Source organism: Polistes dominula, unplaced genomic scaffold (assembly GCF_049000335.1).
Source record: "Polistes dominula isolate Pdom_NZ unplaced genomic scaffold, Pdom_raw_medaka contig_78, whole genome shotgun sequence".
NCBI classification, from domain to species: Eukaryota; Metazoa; Arthropoda; class Insecta; order Hymenoptera; family Vespidae; genus Polistes; species Polistes dominula.
Window position 1 is genome coordinate 2369821 of NW_028301042.1, and position 15628 is coordinate 2385448.

A 15628-nucleotide genomic window follows, 5' to 3' on the forward strand; every position below is an offset into this window, starting at 1 on the left:
ACTGTTTCTAAACGTTTAAAAATGTTAGGAATGATTCAGAAGGAAGGACATTGGGTGCCATATGAATTGAATAAGAAAAAACAACAAACAAATAAAACAAAAAATAAAAAAAAGAGAAAAAGTTAACAACAATAACAACAACATTCAGAGAAAACAATGTAATGATTAACACAGAATGCTTCCTATAAGTTATAAGTAAAGTTAATGGATTGTATATGAATGAATGAATGAATGAATGCATGAATGAATAAAAAAATAAGCGTACAAATTTGTACAACCGAATATAAAAATAATAATTAATAATAAAATGTTCCAACAAATACTACAAACACACAAACATATATATATGTATGTATGTATATATTTTTATAAATACCTGCATATTCTCAACGCATGGCAATAAAAAAAAAAAAAAGAAAAAGAAAACAAAAAACCATTGCACGCGGTTTGTTCAGTTTTAATTGTACATTAAACAAATATTCTATGTTATATGTATATATCTGTCTCTCTCATTCTCTCTCTCTCTCTCTCTCTCTCTCTCTCTCTCTCTCTCTATCCAACATCTTTCTGTATATATATACAGAATACATATATATACATATACATACGTATTATCTCTGATACATGCGTTATAATAATTATTTCTATAAATATGCATAATTGTAGAAGAAAAATACAAAAGTAGAGGAAAGTAATATGTAAAAACAAACAAACAAACAAACAAACAAAAACAATTCTTCGACTATAATTACATATTATCATTCCTATACTATGTATTTAAGATTTTCCTGTATATTGAAATTGTTTATATATATAAAAAAGAAGAAGAAAAAAATATAATCTATTAATTCATCAAGTAATGAATACTCTTTTGATTAAAACGTTTTACAGTGATGTAATACTTCATCGTTAACATAAGTTTCATCGAATGATTATTACTATACGTAGTTAATAATAAATTATATATATTTTTTTTCTTTAAAATTGAATAATACAAGACAGTTTTATTCATGCATAATTTTTCTATCAACAAGACTCCAAAGAATTATTATTAACAATATGCAAACTAACATTACCATTCTTTGTATTTGTATCGACAAAGATACATATATGCATTTGTTGTAGTTTACATTGACAATTTTTACTTAATGCATATGTGTATTCAAAGTATAACATTCAAAGGGTTAATAGAAATAATAATTAATCATAATTTTTATTTTAAATTACACAATTAAATGTATCGGTTTCATGTATCAATGTATCAAAAGGAAAATCTTTAATATATACAGTGAGTAATCCGATTAACAAATATAATCCATTCAATATGTGAATTGTTAGTTAATCAATCATTTACTGTATATATATATATATGTATACAAATGTGTAGATAATAATTGTATTCTAAATTCATAAATATATTCATACGTAAAAGATTATTAAATTGTACATATCTTTTTTGAAGAAGAAGAACAAACAAAACAAAAAAAGTAACAACAACTGCGATGAGACTGATTATAACACATTTCTTAATATTTAAATACTGTGAAAACACAAGCGGATTTATTTATTATAAATATAAATAAAAAAATAATGTTTTTTCTTTTTTTTTTCTCATTCTCGTCATCATCATCACCATCATCATCATCATCATCATCATCATTATCATCATCTGTTTACTTCTATCACGAATACAATACTCTCTTTGTGCATTATATTGTAAATATTATTATATAATTTATTAATTCTAACATTATATCTATATATATATATATTGCGTACTTATTATTATAACTTAATAAAATAATTAACAAATGTTCAACCAATATTGGCCGAATCGTATGATGCTAAGATTTGTAAAAAAAAAAAAAAAAAAAATGAAGAAAATAAAAGGAAAAAAGAAAAAAATGTAAAAAGAAAAAAAAAGAAAAGAAAAATAAGATTGATATATAAATATTTATAATTATACGATGTGAATAATAAAACAAAAATATTTACTAATGTCATCTTCAATATTTCCCTCAATAACAATAACAATTTTTTCTTTTTATATTATAAAATATGGCGGCGTCTCTACGAATATATCTTTTTCGAAGAAAAATAATATTTTCTAATTATACGTTTGATTTGATTTTTTTTAACCCTTTCGTTACCACATTTAAATTTGAATAACCTTATGACCTTCAAATAAGGGTCGTATGTAACAAGAAATTGAAATGAAACGATAAATGTGTATAACGAAAAGGGTTTATACGCAATTTGCTTAAATTAATATTATTACTATTATTATAATAATAATAATAATAATAATTATTATTATTCTAAAATTATTATTAAAAAATTATACGTCATGTATAATATATTTTCTAAAAAATATTCGGCAAAATATAATTATATAATATACATCGATTATTTTAAATTTTTGTATATATACATATATATATATATATATATATATATATATATAAATAAATTAATTTTTATTTTCGCGACGGCCGGGATTTGATCTCACGAACCCACGGTTTCAATCCTGACACTCTAGCACCGAGCTATCAAGAGATCTTTATAAATATATATATATATATATATATAGTATGTATAACATAATTCGTCGATTTTTAATTTATATAATTATGATTATGATTATTATTATTTATATAAAAACTTTATTTAAATAGCACGCAGTTCCAGCTGTATGTGATCACAGATAGTTATTTGTAACATCATATAAATTAGACGTTTGTTTTAAGAAATGTATGTTATTTTTTTTTTTTTTTAACATGTTTTATATACTTATATCTAATAACAAATAAAAGAGAAAATAACAATAATAATATATATATATAAAAAAAATATAAAAAAAAGAAATTAATTCACGCAATTGATATTACAAATAAAACTTACTACGTATTAGAAAAAAAGAAATGATATATATATATATATATGGCAAGAATAAGAAGCACCGTGTTGTTAATGTGACTATTAATCTTAGAAAAAAAAAAAAAGAAAAAATCATTTTAAATATTTATGATATTTTAAATGAACTCTATTATCATTTAAACGTTAATAATAATAAAATATTAACCACCAATATATTTCAGTCTACTCGTGAGATCTATGAACACTTGATCAGTAAGTTTTAGCAACGATGATGATAATAATATTGTCTTATATAATTAGTAAATTACATTAATATTAATAATAATAATAATAATAATAATAATAATTAAAAAAAAATTAAAAAAAAATACTATCGATAAGCGCATTGCTATATACAATAGAAAGAAATTGTTAAAAAAAAAAATAAAAAGAAAAAAAAAAAGAAAAGAAAAAGAAAATAAACCTACAAAAGGTTTCGTTAATAATAGAAGAAAAAAAAGAAGAAAAAAAAAAAAAGAAAAGTATACAGAAGTATCCTATATTCGTCTAACGTATGACAAATGTTTAAAATTATTGTTAATTTATAATATTTGTATTAAAAATATATACTCATATTTTGTAATCAATTATACTAATGATGGTTGATCTACTTCTGGTCTACTATCAGGACAATTATCCAATTGTTGTTCTTCTTGTTTACTGTTTTCCATTCCCCATTCACTTTCAGGATCCGACATAATATTAGAATTGTCCAATATATCGTCGTCTAATAATATATCGGACAAATTTTCTAAACTTTGTTGATTTCCATCGGTATATAGAGATTCCGTTGTAACTACATTTAAATATATATATATATTAATTATTATAAATACATGAGATTGTTATTTTTTTTTAAATCATTTGTTGAATATTTTGATTACCGTCATTTAAGGTATGTTGCGATATCCAAGTAGGTTCATCCCATTCATCAAATTGTAACTTTGTATTGTTCTCAACTTCATCGATGGATAATATTCCATGAGAGTCTGCATCAGTAACGTCAAATATTTCAGTTAATTGTACTTTATTGTTTCCGTCCATGTAATAATAAGCTATTACTGCTTCTTGATCCGCAGTCACCTGTAATATATTCATTATTATTATTATTATACACACTGGGGACCATTAAGACTAGTTTTTCTTTTCTAGCAATTGTTATGTTAACACAATAAATTATAATACTTCAAAACAAAAAAATAATAAACAATTATAATGAATTATTCACTACAAATTATTAAAATATCATTTGATATTTCATACTTGTGATAAATTTTCCAAACTATCATCCATCGATCCGATAACATAATTAGTTTTATTATTATATTCTTCCCAAGTTTGTCTATAGAAAAAAAAATTATTAATTATTCAAATTATATATAAAAAAAATAATACAAAAATTTATACAAAGTATAATAATTTGTAAAAGTTACTCACAATTCATTATATTGTAGCATCAAATTCAAATTCTTAGAAGTTTTGCACAATGCATCATTGTTTTCCGATGTTTTATCATAAATATCTGTAAAATGTATTATACAATTAATACAGCGTTCTTTTATTTGTATTTTACAAAATTCATAACAAAAATAAAATAATAATACTTACTAGATTCATATTCTGTAATATCAAATTGACAATTGATTGTCTGAGGTATTGGTTGATAATATATGTTGACTTTTGGGAATATGTAACTCAATTGTTCCATGAAATATCTAATCGCTTCTTCAAGATTATTTCGTAACTTTGGAATGTTTAATATAAACCTATAATAAGATTTAAAACTAAAGATATATACATACAATTACTACGATAAAAAGTATAATGAGAATGAAACAAACATTCAATGTGCGTGTATTAGCTAGCATAAACATTGTCATAATGATACGATGCATGAGAAACAACATACAAATATAACATTGTATTAGTTACTTTAATTCTTACCTTGAAGATCTAATATGTCTAGCACAACTCAATGCACGCTGAGGTGTGCGAATTACATTTCCAACTATTTTATATTCCACATTATAAGTTTCTATTTTGTTACCAATGAAACTAACAAATCACATGCATCATGTTAGTAATAAAATCATGCAATATAAAACACTTACATTATAATGATTATCTTTACAAAAAAATAATATCAAATGAAATATTTAAAAAAAAAATACCAAAGAAATTAAAGCCATACATAAAAATAAAATAATAAATTTTAAAAATAGCACATAGACTTACTTTGTAAATGTTGCATAAACTATATCTGCTGGTAATGTATAAGGCAAGCTAAGCATAGAAAGTAATTTCATACTTTTATGTTTAAACAACCAATTGACGAGACCTTTATTCGCTGAATCAATGGCATCTTGGAATATGGTCAAAACGGTTTCCGGTAAATTAGCTACCAATGCTTCCTAAAAATAATCATTTATTGTTAATTCATTGATCGAATAAAAACAAATTGATTCTACTTAATGTTATTATAATAATTATTATTAATTGACATTAGGAACTCGAAAGTTCATTGCCGCGAATACCAAATCCCGCCATTGTTCCCGTCCCTGAACGCGATCCTTTCATTCGCGGTCTTCGTACCCTATTTCTTTCAGGTCCCTTCTAATATTATCCTCCCATCTACGTCTCGGTCTACCTAGTGGTCTTTTCCCGTTTGGTATACCGACCAATATTTTGTGCGCCGTTCGATTCTCCCCCATGCGCGTCACGTGACCAGCCCATCTTAATCGGCGTGATTTTATGACGTTGATAATGTCCGGTTTGTTGTACAATCGATGTACTTCAACGTTATGGAGTTTTCTCCATTCGCCCGTTTCCTCATCGCGTTTTGCACCGAAGATTTAACGAAGAACTTTGTTTACGAAAACCCTCAATTTCTTTTAGTCCCGTAACGTAAGCGACCACAATTCGCTACCATAAAGGACTACCGGCAGGATGATTGTCCTGTATAGTTTCCTTTAGGCAAAGTTGAACAAGGTTGACCAATTTTCTTGGTATCCCCTGTTGTCGTATTAGGATTTCGAGCATTTTTTTTTCGTTTTACAGAGTCGTACGCTTTTTAAAAATCTATTCTACTTAATATTACAACAATAAATAACCAACCTGTCTATGTATTTTGCATTCTGAACATTCTGGATCATATACAATACTCTCATCTAACGTTTGCGATATAACAAACGTAGATTGTACAGAAAGGCACCTAGTACAATTAATTAAATTGTTTCGATGTAAAAATCTTAAAGCGTCATCAAATCCTTGCTTACACATATTGGATAAAGTCTGAAATATAAATTTATACATTATTATTTATAAAATAATTATATATTTCATTACAATTATCGATTAAATGTTATTGTAGTATACTAACTTTTGGATTTGGTGGAAAAAGTATTCTAGGAAATCTGTAGAAATTTTCTCTTGAAAGTTCTATACTTGTGTTTGACACCATTACCTGAAAAAAAGAAAAAAGAAAACATATTATTATTATTAATTAACATTAGAAACTGTAAAGTTCATTGTCACAAATATTAAATCTTACAAGAGTTTTCTATTTATAATTATTTATATACAAATTGTAGAAATGTTATTTACGTGAAACAATTGAGACGACGTATCTCTAGGACAAATATCACTTTCCCCACAAAATGGGCTAACTGTAATTGTATTTTCATTTAGAAGTGGAAGATTATCGCTGAAACCACCATCTATGCATCTAATCCCACGAAACCTTGGTGGTAATATACCAGAAAAGAATGGTATAAATGAGGAGGCTAATAGTGCCTAAAAAAAAAAAACAATAAGACATTTTATAAATGAATATATGAAATATTTGTTATTCAAATTATTATTATAAATATTATTATAATAATTACCTGAAGTAAATCTTCTCTTGAATTATACTGCGAAACGATCACATTTTTGCCATCGTATACCCTGGTCAATGAAATGTGTAATTTACCACTTACACGAATGTGTGCATCTTCTGGTAGAAACTGAAACAAATTATACATTTTTATTTAAAATCATTTAACACTAGATTATACCACAGATCAGTCATTCTGACAGATCCGACAATTTCAATTCAAAATTTCTACTTCATGTAGTAACATTTGATTTCTGTAAATAATTAAGCGTTTTCTTATTTAAAAATGTCTATAAATTCATTTATCTATTTAAAATTATTATTGTTAAACATTTTTTAACAATTCATTTATGGAAATGCGTAATTTAAAATCAAACAAATTACGAGTATACAAGTTGAATGAGTTAAACAAAACGAGGAAGAGAAATTACATTTTTATTTGATACAAAATTAAAATGATAATCAAATTCTCCTAAACAAGAAGAATGAAAGAAAAAGAAAGATAATTATTTAAAAAAAAATTTAAAAAAACATATAAATTCAATTTATTTCGATGTGATATTTTTCATAGTAAGATACCAAATGTATCGAGATAAAATAATCAAATGTTATATGTGTTTATAAAATTACATATCAGTTTTATTGATAATATAAAAGTAAACAAAGTTTTTGTAATAAAATGTAGAACGCAGTTAAAACTGATTAATAAAATATATATATATATCTATTTTGTTTCATTATATAATTATTATTGTTTATATTTGATATAACATGAACGCACTTATACCTTTTGTAAACTTTCCAATAATATTTCGTGTACATTGAAAGATGGACTAAATGGACCAAGTGTATGCTGTCTGGCTTCTTGTGCTACACGTAAAACATTACTTGTCATTTCACCTGTAAAAAAAAAATAAATAAAACCTTTATTATAATTATACAATAATAAAAAGATATCAATTAATATTACAGAGAATTATTAGAAATAATTATAATAATAAATATATTAATAAATGTTATATATGTTTAAAGGAAGTACAAAAAAAAACAAACAAACAAACAAACAAACAAACAAACACTGTATATACAGGGTGGGTCAGCACATTTTACCATCTAGATTTACGTTATTATTATTACGCGTAGCAGACAATGTTTCACATGGAGTTGAATGGCTTTTAAAGGGGTTTATACTGATGGTACTTTTACAAAATTAAAATTTAGGTACCCTAAACAAATTGAAGGATTATCGGGATATATTGGTGCAATAAAAACCCTGTGTGCAGTGTCGGAACCCTTTGAAGAATTTCAGATTCCTTTTGCAAGTCTCTTAACGCAGACATTTTCACCTTGTAGACAGATTTTTTTAGAAACCTTTTTCGAAAGGTTTAAAGCTTTTCAAGAAATGTTTTAGAAAGTTTTTAGAAAGTTTTTATGATATGTGGGCTATTATTATAGCGCGCTTTTTCAAACCGTCTGCCAAAGGCTTTTAGCTCCAAAATTTTTCTCTGCCATTTAGTAAATTGTTATCTTAATGTTTAAATAATAAAATAAAACACTTTTTGTTCATGTATCTTGTGATTTTTTTTTTTAAATTAATTTTTACACCCCTTTGGCGCGCTCTGCCGGCACTTTAACCCCCGAGCAAGCAAACTGTCTGCCAATATTTTTTGCGCGATTCCTTAATATAAATACAAGCTTTTTCCATAATTAGAATCCGTGTACCTTATGACCTTTTTCACACTTAAATTTCACGTTTTCAATCGTACCCCCTCCCCTCCCCCGCTTTAGACCCCAGTTTTGCGATGGCAGACTTGCAGATTTATGTTCAGCTATACCAAAGGTACCTTTTTCAATAGAAATGAATCGTGTAGCAAATAGGTCAATTTTTATGTAACCAGCTCTTAGACTATTAGCTGACCAGCATTTTCATTCTTACGAAGAAGCTAAAAAATGGGTCGATTCTTGGATAGCCTCAAAAGACATGTCGTTTTTCCAACGCGGAATTCATATACTCCCAGTAAAATGGGAGAAAGTGGTCTCTAGTGATGGGCAATACTTTCAATAAAACGTTTTTGTTCCTTATATTTTAAATAAAGTTTTTATTTTGTTTAAAAAAAAACAAAAAAACAGCGAGAACATATTCAAGGTCCTAATATTCAAATTAAATATATATATATTTTATTATAAAATAAAACATATCTAGTTATTTCATATAATACATACTTATTATATGAATTAACTAAAAACTATACACTTTATTAATAATATATATATATAATAACAATATTAATAAAATAATTCAAATAAATATCGTAAAATCTCATGATAGAATCTGTTAGATAAACATTTTTTATATTATGTTCTTTAGACTTTAAACCTATTGAATTGGTATGCAATTATATTGAAAAGCAAATGACTTTGACCTCTAAATTTGTACAAAAAAAAAAAAAAAAAAAAAGACAAAGAAAGTATGCGTCTAAGCACATATTATTAGTCAGCAAATAAAATAAAACTAAATATTACAAAAAAAAAAGAAGACATTTTTACGTATTAAAAGTTTAAACATATTATAATGAAAATACAATATTATTTTGTCTTAAAATTTGCTTTCATTAATTTATATATATATATATATATATATATATATATATATATAAATAATGAGGAGGACAATGAAACTAAGAAAATTGCATTCGTATATTCTTTAAACTCTGATTAATTTTACTGTTGACGTATTTAATCTTATCTCTTTGTAGCACTTGATCTTTGTTCAATTTTATCTATAATCTTTCTTTAATCTCTTATTTCAAATTGAAAAATTGAAAATATTATAAATGTGTGTGTGTGTGTATATATATACATATATTATATATATTTATTATATTATTCTCTTATTAAGAAATTAAAAACATTTTTAAACAAAACAAAAATTAAATTTAAAATATATTTATTAATAACATTTATTAATAAATTATATAACTTATAATAAATTGTTATATATAATAATAATAATAATAATAATATATATAGAATGAATAATAGATATAGATTTTAGAATATAGAAATAATAATAGTAATAATAATAATAATAGTAATAATAATAATAATAATAATAATAATAATAATAATAATAATAATAATAATAATAATAATAATAATAATAATAATAATAATGTATATATATATATAATGTTTATCTAATTCAACTTCTTTGTTACATATAACTGCATCTGAAAGAAAGAAAAAGGAAGAGGAAAAGAAGAAGAAAAGAAAGATATATATATATATGTATATATGATTAGCTAATGTAAATAAATAATTGCACAAAAACTACGAATCGAATTGCGTCATTCCAAAGTGATTTTATGAATAAAAAAAACAAACGTTGTTTACACATGATTATACATGATTACACATGATTTGAATAACAATTCGACTAATAATTCAATATATGATTCTTTCTTCGTACATATAAAAATAATTCAAAGATATTAATGATTATTTTATATACATTTGTTGATACTGTGATTGAATGTTATAATAATTATTAAACAAAGAGAATGAAAGGTACAAAGGTCTGCTTTCTTTTTTTTTTTTTTTTCTTTCCCGTTTAAAGTTCATTGAAAATAATGAGAATACTTTGAACAAAATTGATTTTCATTTTAGATTATTTTGACGAGTTTTTTTGAAGATTTAAAAAAAAAAACAAACAGTCAGGAATTTGTTTACAAGGTTGTTTAAAAGTTATCATATTTTTTGTTAATTGTAACAAATTTATACGTAATTAAATGAAAAACGTGCCATCTGGTCGAGTTAATTAGAAAAACAAAAAGAAATAATTAACATATCATTGGAAACATTAAAAAAAAAACATATTAACAATTAACATTGAATGATTTCAATTTTAATTTACAGAGAAAAATAATAAATAAAAGATTAATATATTAACGATATTATTGAACGTAGATTTGTGATTCATAGGAAATAATATGTGGCAACCTAACAAACAGATTATACAGATAATAAAATATAATAACAACATAATAATTATTATTTAATTTAATTTTAAATAGAAATAGATTATATATATCTAATAATATTTTTCGTAATAGAAATCTATTTTCTACTCATTTTTTTTTTTTAAATATGCTGTGATAATTAGTTTCTTTTTTGATTTGTTTTTAATATCTTACTATAAAAATTTGATAAACTTTTATCACTAATTGTACCGATAAATCATTTTGAAAGTATTCAATATAGTAAAAATGATTATTATATAATTTTCTAATGAAATTAACGAATAGAATTGGAGGTCAAAAAACTTTATTAGAGATTTAAAGTAGATATATTTAATCTCTATTATGCCATGAGATTAAGTAAAGTGAAACTAGAAATAAATAAGATAGAAGATAAAAGTAGATAAGATAGAAAATAGAAATTCTTATAATCTATGAATAATTATTCTAATAACTAATTACTTATTAATAGTATATATATATACACTTTCTATTATGCCATTTGTTGTGTACATATATGCATATATTTGATATATATCAAAGTAATAACAAATTACATTATAAAAAATATATAAAAAATCAAATAAATAAAACAAATAATATATTTTATTAAATAATAATATTAATAGAATTAATTATATTATTCTCTCTTTTTATTTACGTAGTATCAATGTGTCATCATGTTTTGCAACATCTATCTCTATAATCACAATTTTCGTATCATAAACAATATTATTGATAATTGGTCTTGCTACTACTTCTGATGATCTCTATTACTAAAGAATCAAATGTGACCTACTTATTAGATATCTATACGGTGGTCAAGTTTATTAAATTTATGGATGTATGGTGAATAATGACAAATGTACAATAATAACAATATGAAAGTGTCGAAATGAATCAAACTGAATAATACAAAACAAATGATGCATTTTCTCTGAAATGTTTAAATGTATATTAAGTGCAAAAAGGTTGTTGATAACGAGGAGTGATTATATTATTGTTTAAATAAAAATTTGTTAATAAGTTATTCGTTTGAATTTAAGGTTAGAAAATAACATTACTTCCAATTCACCTAATACATAAACCTTATGTGATTGTATTACAATACGTATAACTATAGATTGTAAATTAGTGAAATAAAACCGATAGATGTAAATGTTAATTACTTTGAAAGATGTTAATGATAAAGAAACAAACTCTTTGTTGTCTTAAGCGTAAGTGAACATACAACAAAGATATTTCTAAACATGTGAATCGTTCAATAGTATAAGGTTATGTATAGTATAAATGATTGAAGATATTCAATATCTATTAAATACGTAAGCAAATGAGTTCACTCACCGAGGGGTAAGTCACAAAGAAGACAGCAGGCAGCGATAGCACCAGCGGATGCTCCACTAATTTTATCCAACAGTAAATGGGGTGCATATTTTTTAAAGCATACAGATACGCCAACATGGTAAATACTAAGGAAACCACAACCAGCGAATGATAAATTCATTTTGTCTAATCTATTTAGAATTTGTTTTCACTGACTAATTATTATTACAAATATAATAATAATAATAACAATGAGGAAGACAATGTTGTTGAAGGCACTGCGTTACTTTAACTCTTTTTTAATATCTTATTATTAATTATATATATATATAAAACACTTAATTTTTTTAAAAAAGATTTCTTCCTTTACTATATTTTTACTAACGTACGAACAACATCTGTTCTCACGAAACACTGACCGAATACTATCTTCAACAAGAAAAAACACTACATATGACCGATGAGATATAACGTGTATACACGATGACGTATTTCTTAGATAAGCAAACTATCTTCTTATTGGTCGATCATAGGTGGTGTGGTTATTTCTCCGCCTACTCATACTATTTACATATTTACATGTACCACACACATTGATATTAGTTCGATCTATTATATACATTGTTTTTTTATCAATAGCACTATTATTTGTTGTATTATATTTCCGCATCTGCATTGCTTCATTAAAATTCTGCACTGCGATTGACCTAATTTTATTTACTTCTTAGACCTAACCTTAAAAAATTTGTTATCAAGAATGACATACACTAGCGTGTATACGAAAAAAAAAACACATTTAATGTAGTACTCTCTTGCACATTTCCAAATATTTAAAATCGAATAATATTAATATGTTTTGTTCTTTTTATTTTTATGTAAAATAATTATTTAACTTTTTCTTTTTTCACATTCTTTTAATTTTAGTCTTTTCGTTAAACTTTAACTCGACTAAAGTCAAACGTCAATTGTACTGTTAGCAAACCTAACCTTATTACGCAATTAGATATATACAGTTTTTATATAAAGCTTTGTTTCGATTTAATCTACATAGGCATAGACACACATATATATATATACAATTATTGACACGAAGGATGGATTTAATGATGGATAATAATAAAGTGTTTAATATATTAAATACAATCTTGGTTACTCGTCGTTGGAATGATTTATACCAGAACCTTAATCCTATGGCTTTTGGTATTACAAAACCTAAGTAATTTTTATATATATATATGTATATACATATATGAAATTATTTATGATATGTTTATATAAAAACATTTAAATATTTTTCAGTCAATTATACAACGTTTTAGCAAAAGTTGCTGAGTTAATTGTAAGTGAAAATGATAATACACCTGATAAGGTTACAATTATTCTGTTAAAAAGTTTGGGTAATTCGTGCTTAAATACGTATATTCATGGTGATTATGATAAAGATAATAACAATGATAATGGAAAATATTGTAGAAAATTGTATGGTAAATTAGCAGAAGAATATGCATCTAAATGTAAAGAAGAATTGAAAGAAGAAAAGGATACCATTTTTCCATACAACGGTGTAGCAGAATGGGCAATAGATTATATTATAAGAAACTACAATAATTCATTGTCGACAGAAAGAAAAGAAATATTAAGATTATGTATCCAATTTTTATGCAATCTTTATTCATTCGCTTGCAACGATATTAATTCGTTGCATTGTAAAAGTATAAAGAATCATTTCGTCAATGCAACGTTTCAAAATACTCTAATGTAATTATTCTAATTTATTATCTTCATCTTCTTTAAACAAATATTTAGAAATTTGTAATAGAATGTTGTAACAGTATATAAATGATTTTTTTACAGAAAATGTATATCATTGGAAGATACAACTATAGTCAAATCAGCTTGTATGTTTGTACACAACGCATTGAAAATATTTAACCGAGACAATTTTATATGGGATGATAACAGTTATGTGTGTTCTCAATTGTTAACAAAAATCACAGATTTAGAGTGTGCCAAGGAAGCTTTGTTATGTTTGTTCAATCAAGCGAATATATTTGAAAAGGTTTATGAAGATATTACAATGGAAGATAAATTGAATTTACTTCATATAATTCATGAACAAGCTAAAGATGTTATTTATAAAAATAAGAAGAAAAATGACACGGGATTTACTTTTAATCGTAAACTTAATAAATATTTGTCTGATCGTTTTTGCAAAAGGAGTGATCTTATATTGAAAACAAAGGACACGTATTTGGATAATAATTTTGAACCTATGGAAGTAGTTATTCTTCTTGATATATTGGGTGTACTTACATCAGAAGCAACGGATATACTTTATGCTATTCAAGAAAATAGAAGTCTTCTTATAAATTGTTGTTGTAAGTATTGATATAATTTCAATATACAATGAATAAATTAATTATTAATTTTCTATTTGAAGATTTGTTGAAGTCAATGCATATGTATGCAAGAGAACCAAATAATTATTTTAAACCTATACAAAATTTGAGTGATGTTGCACCAGCATCTACGCAAAAGGAAGAAAATGATTTGGAACGTCATCCTGCTTATGGTTTTAAAGCAGGTTTGATAAGAGTTATTGGAAATATGTCGTATAAGAATAAACAATGTCAAGATATCGTAAGTCTAATCTTAGAAATAAATTGTCTTTTATTTACTTTGTTTATTTTTCGTTATATTAATAATTTGAATTTTTAGATTCGTGAAACGGATACTATTCCATTGTTATTTGATTGTTGTAACATTGATGCTAGAAATCCATGTATCCTTTTTGATAATTATTTGATTTAATTTGATTTTTTTTTAATCAAACGTATATTTTTCCTTAAATTTGTTTATTTTTATTGAAAACAGTAATAATGCAATGGACGATTTTAGCGGTTCGTAATTTGTGCGAAGATAATGTAGAAAATCAAAAAGTTATTAGTACTTTTACAAAAGTTGGTGTTTTGGAAAATAGTTTCTTAAAAGAAAATGGATTAACATTGCAAGAAAATGAGGATGGAAGAACTCTTGGTATTGTACCATTATCGGAAAAACGATAAATATCAATAAAATTTTATTAAATTATATTAATATATGTGTGTTTTTTTATCTATTATTTATATTCATTGTCCAAATATAACAAATTAATAATTAATTAACTATTGAGCGAATTTTTCTAACGTCGATAAAACATTCATTACTATGGGTTAATAAAATACAATGAAAATAAATCAAGAGAATCCTGCTTTATCGACAGGTGATAAAAACAAAATTTACATTAATGATAAATAATAGATTTCTGTTTTATCGGATCTAACAAAAAAAGAAATCGTTCATTGAATGATGGAACACATAAAATATATTAAAAAAATATTTATAAAGAAATAAAAAAACAAAAGAAACTTGAACAAAATTCTTTCTCACGAGATTACAAATCGTATTATTAGTAAACGTGTGGGAAAGTGGTTTTTAATAAATCCTAAGTGATACATAT

At 24.3% G+C, this 15628-nt stretch overlaps 2 protein-coding genes across 2 annotated transcripts; one reads left to right on the plus strand and one right to left on the minus strand.

Annotated features, from left to right (window-relative positions):
• Positions 1–1623: 1623 nt before the first annotated feature.
• On the minus strand, positions 1624–12310 carry bmm (brummer). The gene is made up of 12 exons (XM_015330975.2): positions 12151–12310; positions 7578–7690; positions 6801–6920; positions 6520–6708; positions 6296–6379; positions 6031–6207; positions 5152–5327; positions 4525–4682; positions 4354–4438; positions 4180–4258; positions 3801–3999; positions 1624–3712 (listed from the first exon to the last, which is right to left on the minus strand). Exons 1-12 carry the CDS (start codon positions 12308–12310, stop codon positions 3504–3506), a joined length of 1749 nt encoding a protein of 582 aa, XP_015186461.1. The 3' UTR covers positions 1624–3503.
• Positions 12311–13210: 900 nt separating this feature from the next.
• Positions 13211–15225, plus strand: LOC107071730 (uncharacterized). Its single transcript, XM_089175050.1, has 6 exons — positions 13211–13345; positions 13429–13887; positions 13984–14507; positions 14570–14769; positions 14848–14911; positions 15004–15225. The coding sequence occupies exons 1-6, from the start codon at positions 13224–13226 to the stop codon at positions 15192–15194; spliced, it is 1560 nt and encodes a 519-aa protein (XP_089031176.1). The 5' UTR covers positions 13211–13223; the 3' UTR covers positions 15195–15225.
• Positions 15226–15628: the final 403 nt, after the last annotated feature.

Coding starts and splice junctions, on each gene's coding strand:
- bmm (XM_015330975.2), bottom strand. CDS start 12,310: ATGAATTTATCATTCGCTGGTTGTGGTTTCCTTAGTATTTACCATGTT. Junction 7,691..12,150: donor TCTTTGTGACTTACCCCTCG/GTGAGTGAACTC, acceptor TTTTTTTTACAG/GTGAAATGACAAGTAATGTT. Junction 4,683..5,151: donor GTTTATGCAACATTTACAAA/GTAAGTCTATGT, acceptor ATCTTATTATAG/GTTTATATTAAACATTCCAA.
- LOC107071730 (XM_089175050.1), top strand. CDS start 13,224: ATGGATTTAATGATGGATAATAATAAAGTGTTTAATATATTAAATACA. Junction 14,770..14,847: donor ATAAACAATGTCAAGATATC/GTAAGTCTAATC, acceptor TTGAATTTTTAG/ATTCGTGAAACGGATACTAT. Junction 14,912..15,003: donor CATTGATGCTAGAAATCCAT/GTATCCTTTTTG, acceptor TATTGAAAACAG/TAATAATGCAATGGACGATT.